Source organism: Pseudorasbora parva, chromosome 6 (genome assembly GCF_024679245.1).
Source record: "Pseudorasbora parva isolate DD20220531a chromosome 6, ASM2467924v1, whole genome shotgun sequence".
In the NCBI taxonomy this organism is placed as follows: Eukaryota; Metazoa; Chordata; class Actinopteri; order Cypriniformes; family Gobionidae; genus Pseudorasbora; species Pseudorasbora parva.
Genome location: NC_090177.1, coordinates 40,641,233 through 40,654,802, shown reverse-complemented (window position 1 = coordinate 40,654,802; position 13,570 = coordinate 40,641,233). Strand labels below are relative to the sequence as shown.

General features: G+C 39.0%; 2 protein-coding genes across 3 annotated transcripts in view; one reads left to right on the top strand and one right to left on the bottom strand.

The window, feature by feature from the left end:
* Window positions 1-13,570, top strand: part of LOC137079021 (glutathione hydrolase 7) — a 209,213-nt gene that overhangs the window by 84,337 nt on the left and 111,306 nt on the right. The gene's annotated exons all lie outside the window — the stretch shown is intronic.
* Window positions 1-13,570, bottom strand: part of top1b (DNA topoisomerase Ib) — a 33,803-nt gene that overhangs the window by 7,951 nt on the left and 12,282 nt on the right. The window contains exons 3-14 of one of the 2 annotated variants that reach the window (XM_067446937.1): window positions 11,152-11,227; window positions 10,288-10,372; window positions 10,127-10,176; window positions 9,889-9,978; window positions 9,717-9,813; window positions 9,542-9,636; window positions 9,343-9,458; window positions 5,211-5,332; window positions 4,932-5,054; window positions 2,610-2,797; window positions 1,467-1,611; window positions 339-482 (exon numbers count right to left, since the gene is read on the bottom strand). In XM_067446937.1, coding sequence (XP_067303038.1) covers window positions 339-482; window positions 1,467-1,611; window positions 2,610-2,797; window positions 4,932-5,054; window positions 5,211-5,332; window positions 9,343-9,458; window positions 9,542-9,636; window positions 9,717-9,813; window positions 9,889-9,978; window positions 10,127-10,176; window positions 10,288-10,372; window positions 11,152-11,227 — 1,331 coding nt within the window. The remainder of the gene's footprint in view (window positions 1-338; window positions 483-1,466; window positions 1,612-2,609; window positions 2,798-4,931; window positions 5,055-5,210; window positions 5,333-9,342; window positions 9,459-9,541; window positions 9,637-9,716; window positions 9,814-9,888; window positions 9,979-10,126; window positions 10,177-10,287; window positions 10,373-11,151; window positions 11,228-13,570) is intronic. The other variant, XM_067446938.1, reaches the window with a different exon arrangement.

The following is a 13,570-nucleotide window of genomic DNA, read 5'->3' as shown; positions in this document are numbered from 1 at the left end:
AATATTCAATTAAATATTTTCTGTCTTTCTGTGTTTTCACTGTTATACGGTACGAGGCGCTATTACACATCTTCTGAATCACCTGTAGAAAACACAGGTAAAGAAGAAGCAGAAACAAACAGTATCATAGGTAATCATATGCATATGTAAATAACACGATCATCCAAATTAAACAGCTTATAAATCAAAACTATCTAATGTTACTGAATGAAATGTCAACCCAGGACAATCTACTGGACTGTGAAGCTTTGGGGGTGTTGAATAAAAAAATTATACAGAAGGTCGCGCTGACACATTAATATAGTGATTTAGCAGCAGAATGAGTAATGAAGCGAGACCTTGTCAATGAAATAAAGTGCCACGGCTCTCTGTCTGATCCTCATCTCTTTATTCCTCCAGTCCTCGCGGTACTGCGCTCGGATCCGCTCCACACACTTCTTCAGCCGGCGCGCCGTCTCGTACTTCTGCCAGTCCTTCTCTCCCTGAGACACACACAACACACTAAACCTTAATAAATGAATGAATTAATGAGGCATTTATACAGTGCTTTCAAATGTACTACTGTACACCCAAAGCGCTTCACACTCATGTCAGGGGTCTCTCCTCAACCACCACCAGTGGGCAGCTGCACTTGGATGATGCGACGGCAGCCACAGTACAACAGCGCCAGTGCGCTCACCACACACCAGCGATAGGTGGAGAGGAGAGAGGGTGATAGAGCCAATTCAGTGGATGGGGATTATTAGGAGGCCATGATTGGTAAGGGCCAATCAAGGGAATTTGGCCAGGACACCGGGGTTACACCTCTACTCTTTTATGAGAAGTGCCATGGGATTTTTAATGACCACAGAGAGTCAGGACCTCGGTTTAACGTCTCATCCAAAGGACGGAATTGAAGAGCTTAATTTTTACTGGCTCATCTCAATGACCTGATTCCACAATTCATTTGAGCCACTCAAAAGTGTCAGAAGTTCCTCGATGCTTTTAATAAATATATTTCTTGCACTATCATTCAAGAAAATTTGGGTCATTAAGATTTTTTAAAGAATTCTCTTGGATGTAATGTAATTTAGTCCTGTGATCAAAGCTGAGTTTTCAGCATCATTACTCCAGTCTTCAGTGTCACATGATCCTTCAGAAATCAATGCGTAAGAAACATTTATGATTATTATTAGAGTTGAAAACAGTCGTGCAGCTTCATATTTTTGTGGAAACCGAGATACATTTTTTCAGGTGAGCGTGTGAGAGGTGTGTAACAGGCGGGCTTCAGGGAAGCGCTGTGGAGCTTCTGGCCTTGCGGTGGAAACACAGAGTAGTTTTGGGCTCTGTGCTACAGGTCCGAGGATATCAGGCCAGCCCGGCCCGTTGAAAACCCTGGCTCACTCTGGCTCAACAGTCTAAAAGCATCTATTTAATTGTTATTTGACAAAACAAACCCCTGTATGAAGTAAAGAGCTGTTTCCGACCTTGATTCTGGAGCTGGGGTTGAGCATGATGTATTTGATGGAGCCCTGAATGTTCTCCGTCCACGACGCCAGCCATGTGACTTTGTTGTCATGCCGAACTTCCTTCCACCTGGTGCCTGGGGGTGGTTTGGGGTGAACCGAATCTCTGAGGACAACAGACAATGGGTGACGGTCACGCTCGTCTTAAAACACTCTTCAAGTTTTACTGCTTGTTGAAAAAGGTTTTACTTTAACACGTGAAAACTCTGAAACGACTGTACTGTAAGTTATATCCGGAACTGACATTCCTTCTGTGGGAGATCTGTAGATGCTATCAGAGTTTGAACATGACACATCTGCTCAGGAAAAACAGGATCAGGCCGGCCACAACACACACACACACACAGGAAGCGGCCCTCTGACACACTCGCAGGACAAACAACTCCTCCATGAGGGCCACAACAACATCACACTGACCGCTCAGCAACTGCAACAATAGCCAGCTTAATATATGGGCCAGTGCTGGGAATTCTGGCACTTTTCTCCCAAGAATTACATTAACTAGAGTAAGAATAATCCTGGAGGAACCTGAGCTCAAGTGCTTTGATCAATGATTATCATCTCAGGAACTCTCCACCAATTCCTCTACAAGACCAAAATACCAACAATCTCAACCACAATCTTACCCTTGTGTACAGAAAGAAATGCACTGAAATATCTCAGCCCTATAGTTTCTTTCTGTCATTGCTGTAGGGTTGCTGTCGTTGCAATGTCTCCATTCTTCACAGAGACGTTGCAAATTTATTGACCTTTTCAGACACCTGGTGGAACTGCCAGACCGCTGAATGTGGTTAAGCAGTTTTAGTTCGGAGCCCGATCTGGTGCACCCTTAATTCTTGTACAACAGGGAATCTTCACATGAACTTATTACATAATATAGACTTTTATAGAGACATTATAGTATGCTGGACCATTGTATAGGTGGACGGATGGACGGACAGATAGATAGATTGATTGATTGATGGATACAATCTACAAAGAACTTTGAAGAAACTCTGATATAAGCTCTGATTTCATAATTCTCATATATCCATTTGTGTTAATTTATGTTGTTTTTATGTTCTACAACATGAAAATATGAATAATGCATGATTAGGTGCTCACTTGCTGCAGTTGATAATGATGTCCTGGGGTCGGATGCGGCGTTTCAGTTTGCCCATCTTGGGATGGTCCCCGCGGCCTCTGAACAGACCTGGAGGCTCGATCCGGAAGTTGCCGATTCGCTCCCTGTGGTTGTCCATAACGCAGTACCCATACTCCTGCAGAATGCGTTCGTTCTCTTCTTTGGTTTTCTGTGAAAATATGATGAATTTGTCTAGTTTAAAGGACAAGTTCACTTCAAAATGAACATTTCCTGATGTTTTACTCACCCCCATCTAATCCAAGATGTTCATGTCTTTCTTTCCTCAGTCGAAAAGAACAAGTTTTTTGAGGAAAACATTTCAGGATTTTTTACATCCTTTAGAAGTACACCAAAGTGGAGACACATCACATCTTCTCGACATGTAAATACGGGGGCAGTACTTCTGCCTGCGTCTAGCATGACCTTTCCGTGGCGCGCCGCAGTGCAGGGCAAGATGAGCGATTTAGGTTAAAAAGTATATCCATTTTACTTGTATTTTTTGAAAATGGTCAATGTTTTGGCTAGATAAGACTATTCCTCGTCTGGGATTGTGCAGAGCCTCTGAAGCTCTTCCTTTGAAACTGCACTGATTTGGACCTTCAACCGTTGGTTGCAACTGAGGTCCATTATGTGGAGAAAAATCCCGGAAATATTTCTGCACTAATAGAAAACACAAAACACACAGGTCTGTTACGTCCCAGTTTTGATATTAGTATTTCGCAATCTGCTCAGTTACTGGGATTTTCACACACAACCATTTCTAGGGTTTACAAGGAATGGTGTGAAAAGGGAAAAACATCCAGTATGCGGCAGTCCCGTGGGCGAAAATGCCTTGTTGATGCGAGAGATCAGAGGAGAACGGGCTGACTGATTCAAGCTGATAGAAGAGCAACTTTGACTGAAATAACCACTCGTTACAAACCACTCGTGGTGGTGGTGTAATGGTGTGGGGGATGTTTTCTTGGCAAAATTTAGGCCCCTTAGTGCCAATTGGGCATTGTTTAAATGCCACGGCCTACCTGAGCATTGTTTCTGACCATGTCCATCCCTTTATGACCACCATGTACCCATCCTCTGATGGCTACTTCCAGCAGGATAATGCACCATGTCACAAAGCTTGAATCATTTTAAATTGGTTTCTTGAACATGACATTGAGTTCACTGTACTAAAATGGCCCCACAGTCACCAGATCTCAACCCAATAGAGCATCTTTGGGATGTGGTGGAACGGGAGCTTCGTGCCCTGGATGTGCATCCCACAAATCTCCATCAACTGCAAGATGCTCTCCTATCAATATGGGCCAACATTTCTAAAGAATGCTTTCAGCTCCTTGTTGAATCAATGCCACACAGAATTAAGGCAGTTCTGAAGGCGAAAGGGGGTCAAACACAGTATTAGTATGGTGTTACTAATAATCCTTTAGGTGAGTGTATTATAGTAGTAAAAATCATTTAGTTCAGTTAGAGAACAGATTAACTACAATTAAAAACTGAACTTGCCGCGTGATCCGAGCGAGAGGCGCAGCACAAACTGCAGCGGGAGTCAGATCTCATTCATCACGAGACCGAGGAGCTGAATGACAAGATGATCGCGGAAGATTTGCTTTTTAAAGTTTGTCATTGTACTGTTTGGTTGTTGTTTTTCATTAAGAATAATAGGCTAGTGAACACACAATTCAAGCAGCCCGTCCCCGATTTGGCACACCGAAAGTAAACTGCGCACGGCCGCATTTGTTCACGGCCGCTCAATGCACAATGCACTGCAATGTGACGGACAATTTTCTCACCGCCACATCCCTAATGCATAACAAGGCTAATACATTTTGATTCTATTATTCTATTTTCCACACTGTCAAACCAACACAGCCTAACCCAAAATGAAAACTCAAGCCTGCGCTTCTTCCATCAGCTCTAGACAGCCAGATACAGACACTCTACTCAGGTGCAGGAAACACAAAGAAGCAAATATATTTATTAATTATAACGAGGTTGGGTTCCTGTTCAACTCTCCATCCTATTTAAAATGGCTAGGCTATAAATTAATTGTAAAAAAGTATTGTATTTCACCAGATTTTATAGTATAAACGTATGCAAGAGCGAATGAGAACCGTTTCGAGGGGGATGCCAGGTGTGCGCAAAAAACAACAACTAATTTTCAAATTCTAAATTTGAAAATCGAATACCAACCCATTGAACATCTGGTCCAACCCCAAATCTTGGATGCGATGGGGATGAGTACATTTTAAGCGAACTAATCCATTAACAGTTAGTTTCTATATCATGTGTATTTGTGGCATACTAACCTGTTTCTCCTCTTTTGACATCTGTTTTCTGGCCTCAGATTGTGCTTTAAAATACTTGAGCATCTCAGTGAAGTCACATTTCTTCAGCTCAGTGATCTTGGACTTCTCCTCTGACGTCATTTCCTGACAAGAAACATTTGTGGGACAATGTTTCTATAAGATTAATGGCATATTCAAACTTTTGCACATGTTGATAAAACTATTCCCTAAGAACGGGCAATTGAGAGCCATATGAGAGAAAAAATATTAGAGAAGTACAGTTTTGTAAAAGTGTGTTACCTTTCTCCAATCTTTGAAGAAGTTCTTTTTAAATATGTCTTTAGTTGTGTACTCGTGGTCAAGCATTTTTGCATAAAACGTGGCCACTTCCTCTGCACCAGGGCTCAATTTCATGGCCTTTCCTGTGAAACACAAAACAATTATCTCAACGATTAAAGATATCCTCATTATACACCACAATATACATGTCTCGATCATGTCCTGTTTAGTTTAGTTTTCTTTGTCACTGCGTTGCTTGAGTTCTAGTTTATTGTTTGTTGTAATAGTTTCTAATTAGTTCAATTAGTGTGTTTCGAGTTCTAGGAATTCACTGAAGTATCTGTATGCCCTTGTTCATTCAGTGTCACGTGCAGTGATGCCCGTAAAGCATTACTTAGTAACGCGTTACTCTAATCTGACTATTTTTTTCCAGTAACCAGTAATCTAATGCGTTACTATTTCCAAACCAGTAATCAGATTAAAGTAATTTATCCAAATCAGTCTGAGTTACTATTCCTAACTAGTCATTTTCCTAACTAAAAAATAAAAAATATATTTTTTTTTATATTTTTGCTTTCTTCTTTCGTCTCGGGGAGAATATTTTTTCAGGAAATATTTTTTAATTTCAACTTAAAATGTCTATACATTGTTGTTGTTACTGTTAAAAATTCACTTCCAATAAAGTGAGTGTTGGCAAAACCGGTTGTCATTTCGATGTTGAGGTGACGGGTGTTGTCGGAAACTGCTGAATGTTACTAATAAAGTAACTTGTAATCTTACTTAGTTACTTTTAAAATCAAGTAAACTGTAAAGTAACTAAGTTACTTTTTTAAGGAATAATCAGTAATCAGATTACTTTTTCAAAGTAACTGTGGCAACACAGTTACTGAAAATTAGTAATTAATTACAGTTACTAGTTACTTCACCAATTACTGTTATCAAAAGTAATTAGTTACTAGGGAAAGTAACTTTTAAGTCTGCTTTTTAAATGTAAATATGAACAGTACTGAACAGTCAAATAATTTTTAGACCCATTTATTGTCATCAACAGGCCTTCAAATCAAGCAGTGTTTAGTTATGGCCTTTTTACACCAGGGGGGTATTCCAGAAAGCAGGCTATGTGCCATACCCGGGTATGTTTAAGAGTAAGTTAGCGGATAACCTCAACTTTCGGTTTAAAAAACGGAGGTAAACTTTCAGGGTATGTAAGTAACCATGGCAACTCACTCTCTGAATATAACCTGCTCATGATCCAGGGTTAGTTCGCTTAAGAGGTATTCAGATGTGTTATATAATTAATATAGTTTTAATATAACCAAATTTATTTCAGTTACATAATATACAATATTATATATTCATTCTAAAGAATTAGTTAAATGTTAATGCAATTCAAATATATTAATTATTAGATCTGCATTCAATTAATTAGGATCAAATAAACAATATAATCCTTATTCTCAGTGAATAAAGATTACTTATTAAAAAAAGACATTGAAAAAATGATTGCATAACCACCCAATAGGTGGCGGTGTGTATTAAGTATGTAAATCGCCATTAAATAAAAGAAGAAGAAGGAAGCAGAATGGCTTGGCGTCTGTTTTCATCTGCTGCGTCCCAATTCGCCTACTTATACTAAGTCCTAAAACTATGTACTCTTTTTGTGAAGAAAAAGTACATACTTTTGAGTGTTTAGCAAAAGAGTATGCAAGCTTTCGGACATAAGTTACTTCTTCATCTTTAACGGACTGTCGCTTAGTTACGAGCATCTCATCAGCGTTTAAACTGCTGTCAATCATCACACAGTTCAAATCCTCCACCTTCAGTTTAATCTCCTGCCGTATCGGAGAGAAATGTAGCCGCTCGTTGATCTGCCGTGTGTGTGTCTTTAATGCAGAGACTCCCCTCGTGTGTTTGCAGTTTAAATATAATGATGCTTTTAAAAGTTAACGACCAAACGCGTCATAAAAGTGCTCAATGCTGCTTCAGGTGAATTATAATGTGGACAACACTGAATAAATATATTTTTGTCAGGTTAAATACTGATAGTTGATCACTCAAACCCCTTTATCTAAACCGCTCTACTTAACCGTCGGACTCTCACACACGTCAGGTTTGTAGTTTTTTAACTCTTTTTATCAAATTATTTTATTTGTAGTTCTAATTGAATCCTCGTCCGACTCGCAGTGGTTTGTGGGTAATATCAGCCGTTAGAGAGCACGTCGATCCACACTTCGAATTTGGACCGGAAATAGTAAAGCATCCGGGTATCTTTGGAAAACTCTTTTCAACATACTACGATTTGGGACAAACTAATTCTTATTTTTAATACTATATTTAGTATGGATAGTATGCGAATTGGGACGCAGGGATAGTGAATCATCGATTCGTTGTCTTGTGTGTTAACCAGGAACATACTCTGCGTTGTCTAAACATACTCCAGGACTCGTTTTTGAAACCAGCATACCTTGAGTAAGCAAGGTTTGGGTTAATCAACCGAGTTCAGGGCAGAGTCCTGCACGGGTCAATTTTTGGAGACCCGCCCCCGCCCGTACCCGCTAGGTTTAGCACCAGATCCGACCCGTGACCAGTGAAAATATCAAAATTAAATCCGCACCCGCCCAGACCCGTTAATATTTGGCCTGTTACCCGACCCGTGCACGCGATAAATCACACACGCTAAAATCATTCAAATTAAAATGCTTAATTTTTTTATCCTGCACCTCTCTCAACATCACAACAGCGCCATGAATGGGCTAATGAAACAGGCAAAAGTGCCTTTAAAGACTCATTGTCAACAATTTCCTATAGCTACCCCACTCACCAACTTTACTTTTACTTCATCCATTGCTACTCCTGCAACGCTCGCTCCTTCTGCGCTACGAGAGGCATCAACTAAAGTTTCAATGTCGCAGTGGTGGTGTGTGATGGGTCAAATGGCATATCGTTGTTGCCTGTATGTGTAATGGTAATTTGGACACAGAAATTGTAATAGCCTACAATATGTTCGAGGGGGGAAGAAGGAGGCGGGAACCGGCGAACATTTAAAAGACTTTAACCAAAAAAAACGAAAGTAACGTGGGCAGCCCCTCATGCTCATGGACATCTGCCACGCGCACACACATAATAAAACGTAAACACAACTCAACGTCAAATCCAGATCTGGTGATCTCTCGTCCTTATATGCCTCCAAGCTCCCTCAGAGGACTCGAGACCCGGTGTGGCTCGCAGGTGACGCTCATTCACAATCACGCTCACAAGCTCGCAATCACAAGCTCACAAGCTCGCTCTCTCTCGTTCACCTCGCCACAGAAATATTGCACATATTTTTAATCCGCGCTACTACCCGCCCGCACAGTTAATTATCCGCCCGCATCCCCGCCCGTGAATTTTATACATGTCACAATCCACCCGTTTTAGCCACTTTTCCCGTTTCAGGACTCTGGTTCAGGGTATGTGACGGTAAGTTAACTTTGCATCTGCAATGTATATTATGAGAATATTAAAGCTACACTGTGTAACTTTTAGTTTATTCTTAGCTAAAACACTTAGTTCTTTCAGAAATATATGTGCTCATTAATGTATATTTATTTCTTTCAAGTAATAAAGTATTCTCGTAAGTTTATAATATGCCATTAAAAATACATACGGGTGAGGGGTTCGAATGCCGGTCGCCATGTTACCCCTTCATCTTGAAAGTACATTAGCCAAAGAGGGACATACCCGTAAATTCAAGCTTCGCCTTTGGCGTTTTAACACTCGATGGCACCGTGTCGAATGTGAAGAGGGGGATTGCCATGTTAATCTTGGACTAAATCGGCCACCGTAGGAGTTAAAACGAAATCAGAATTGAGAGGAACAGGAACTATTATTCACTGGATGGTCATATACCTTTACACCGCTAGATGGGGGAAAATATCACACAGGGGAGCTTTAAAGGGTTTTTAGCATAGATCCATGTAAACTTACAGGAGACTTTAAAACAAAATTTGGATCCTTCAAAATATCATAACGGGGCATAACATAAAAATAATTGCATTGGTTGTAAAAAAAAGTATATATATTATTGATCAATCTCATTATTTTAGGATAGTATTGCATAGCATTAGAACATGATAGCAGACAGCTGGTGGGGTCAAAAGCCAACACTCCTCACCATCATAATAAAACCTGACATGGCCTGGCAGGGGTTCATATGACGGGGGGAACACAGGACCTTTATGTTCCAGAAACCTCCATTTGGAGCCATCTGTGCATCGCTCCTCTTCCCACCTGAGGAACAGAGGAGGAGACAGACAGATATTGCACAAATTACATTTTAAGAAAAGTACAGATTTGTCTCACTTAGGTCTCACCATTTCCACTTCTCATCCAGCTCGTTTTTGGCTTTCTTTTTCCCTCCAGCGGTGTCTTTCTTTTCCTCTTTTGACCTCTTCTTTGGTTTCCTTTCCTGTGTGAGACATGACGTCAGTAACAGCCAAAAGCCAAAGTGAAGGTGTACGCAGTTCAAGAGAAGAGAGTGATGTTTACCTCCCTCTCCTCATAGTCACTGTCAGCTTCCTGTTTACGTTTTTTCTCTTTCTTCTCATTCTCCACTTTCACCTTTTTGGGCTTGTGTTTACATCTGCTTTACAAACAGAAATCACTATGGTTTTACATGCCACATGCTGAGGTTCATGAGAACAGATCTTATCGCACATACTCGTCCTCATCGCGCTCTCTCTTGAGTGACTTCTCATGTTTGATGGAGTGATGATAGCCATTATCCTCTTCCACTTTAATTGATGGAGGGCTGAAACAAGAGACGTGCTATTTGTACAACATGTTTTGTTTTGATTACATAAATGCTCAGCAGTTTATCTTGGTTTATATATATAATAATACACACTTTATAGTTTACAATGTGGAAATGTAAGCATTGCAGCACAGCGCTGTCTTACCTTACAAAGCCGTTCTCTTTATCTCTAGATTTCCCATCAGAACTCTGAAACTTTACAAGAAAACGGATCCAAAATAAGATTCTTCAAATACTCAGAGACACAAGGTGAATATTTCATTTATTATATTTTGTAACTCTCTGGTATGGCAGAAATGAATGTACCTTTTCTTCTTTTCGCTTTTCTTTAGGCTTAATTTGCTCTTTTTCTTTCTCTCGATGCTTCTTCTCTGAAGAGCTTCTGTGTTCGCTGTAAAACAAATGGAAAAAGATGAGATTGTCCTTTAGGACAACAGATAAAAGAATCTCCAATGAATAAAGCTATCCAAACAGCATGACTGCCAGAAACTACAGCAGATCAATAATTCAAAGCCAGAAAATAATATACAATACATTGCCAAAAGTATTGGGACACTCCTCCAAATCATTGAATTCAGGTGTCATTATAGTGCCGGGGGGGGGGGGGGGGGGGGTGTCATCCTCCCACCTTTGTGGGAACAGTTTGGGGACGGCCCCTTCCTGTTCCAACATGACTGCGCTCCAGAGCACAAAGCGTCGGCCCATAAAGACATGGATGAGTGAGTTTGGTGTGGAGGAACGTGACTCGCCTGCACAGAGTCCTGAGCTCAACCCGATAGATCACCTTTGGGATGAATTAGAGCGGAGACTGAGAGCCAGGCCTTATCGTCCAACATCAGTGCCTGACCTCACAAATGAGCTTCTAGAAGAATGGTCAAAAATCCCCATAAACACACTCCTAAACCTTGAGGAAAGCCTTCCCAGAAGAGCTGAAGCTGTTAGAGCTGCAAAGGGTGGGCCGACTCCATATTAAACCCTACGGGTTAAGAATGGGATATTATTAAAGTTCATGTGCATGTAAAGGCAGGCGTCCCAACACTTTTGGCAATATAGTGTATAATCGTCTGCGAGATATGAAAGTACATAGAATTGGTTGTTAACAATGTTAGAATTATTTCTGCCTTGAAACCAATGTCAAAATAAAGGAAGTAAAATACAATAAAACATCACCTGATGCCATTCTTTGAGTTGTCTCGCTCTCTCTTGTGTTCTCTGTCTTTATGTTTGTCCTTGTGTTTGTGTGAATCTGAGTCAAAAACAATAGTTTCATCAAGACTTCCCAGATTTAGAAGTACCATACATCTTAATGAAATTCATAATAATTCATTTGAATATATTTAAAATGTAAAAGATAAGGACTGTGATACATTTTATAATGTATGTGATATGCAATTACCCAATGAAGTATCATGTATATGGCATATATAACACTTTATCACACTGCATGATACTACGTCATAATAACAACTACCAGTATGTTGTTATTATAAAATTTTACTAACAGAAAACCACAACAGTAACTTGTAAAAACCATAGTATATGAATATGGTAATCACATATTATATTGTATATTTATATATTGTATATTTAGGAAAAATAAATTATAATTATTATAAATATTATATATTTATATAATATATATAATGTGCTACATTACACTTATTAAGTTATCATAGTTTAAAACATTAACATTACTTTAATTTTTCAATATGCCTGTATTAAACTTTAAAAACTTCTTACAGGGATTGGCATAAAAACACATTATTCCCAGTTCAAATACACTTATTGGAGCAAAACGTTACATAAATGAACTGGTCATGTACAAAAGCATTGTGCTGCTCTCATTCAACTCCTCATGTGCAACCTGCTTTTGTGCTACTGAACAATTAAAGACCACCTAACCATCTGTCTTTTTTATTAAATATGTAAAACCTGATGCTTTAGCAGTAATGTGTCAAATTTGAGCAAAATGAAATAGCTCAAATGTGTTTTTCTGAAGCTCCCTTACACAAGAGCCGTAGACAAACAGTTTACATTTGCCTGTTTGCTCATTAAAGTTTAGCTTTCGTCCAAAAAATGTTGTCAAAATTTAGAAATTTGCTATTGCCCATTTGCTCATTAAAGTTTAAAATGTAAAATTGTTGTGATGTGCTTTGATCTCGCTGCCACGCGGGCACATGGTTCATGGAGCTTTCAATCGTGCCAAACTCTTTGAATGGGTTTAAGCAGGATAAACAGCTGTTTTGATATATTTGCAACAATTTCTGGCAAATATTAAAGGAAATAAGCTTTGATGACTACGCTTTACAGTAGCATTTTATTCTGTGGAGAAATAAAGAGACAACATTAGTATGCTTTTCTTGAGTTTATAGTTTATTCTTGAGTTCACACCTTAAGTGTAACTATTTATGTTGAATAATCAATCATTAAGATCAGTTAATAACCATTTAAAATATTATATTTTTAATATTTGTATTATTCATATTACAATTTGTGTAGTATTAAAGCTTAAAGGGATTGTTCACCAAAAAAAAAGATCTCATGATTTACTCACCCTCAAGTTGTCCTAGGTGTGTATGACATTCAGCTTTAAGACAAATACAATCAGAGTTATGTTAAAAAATGTCCTGCCTTTTCCAAGCTTTATAATGGCAGTGACTTGATGGGTCGTTTTTGAAGTCTATAAAGGTGCATCTATCCATCATATAACTGCTCCACACGGCTCCGGGGGGTTAATAAAAGCCTTCTGAAGCGAAGTGGTGCGTTTGTGTAAGAAAAATATCCATATTTAAAACTTTATAGACTAAATTAAGTAGCTTTCGGCGGTCAGCGGTACATTGATTGTATTCGTCTGAAAGAACAATGTCCTACACACCTAGGATGACTTAATTTTTGGGTGAACTATCCCTTTAAAATAAACAATAAAAAGGTTTCTAAATTTCAATGCAAAGAGGGAATTAGAGGTTTCTGGTGGCCGGAAAAAGTAATATGCATGTCATGGTTTAACCACTACATGTCTGTATAGCTCTTTAATAAATATACAAGAATATCGCTCTAGGGTACGTTTACACGACAATGATTTACTAAATACTGAGAAGTTTCCTTTGCGTATTTCACACACATGTGACAAGGTTGTCAAAACGATCCTCGTTCACATGGATTTGCGAAAATGACTAAAAACGCTGTATTATTCATGCCAGGCCAGTAGTTGCCGATGCCACTTTGTAAAGACACTACACGCCTATAGACTGACCATGTAATACGCATGGGCATGATGTCACTGTTTTCACAAATTCACCTCTTTATATTTTACACAATATAAAGACAATAATGGTATCGTTTTTAAAACCTTGCACTTTGAAATCCATTTTCAAAAGTTTGCATTTTCAGGCCTCCAAAATATTATTGTCTTGTAAATGAATGGCCAAAATGCATACAAAAGTTTTCAGTTTTTAGTTGAAAACTGTCGTGTCACCCCCTTAGCCTAGCTGCTCAAAAGAGCACTGCCGCTCATAAATGCTTACTTATTTTTTTTAGGTTTTGCATTTGAATATGCATTTAGACACTATCAAAGCATTTTTAATTTTAA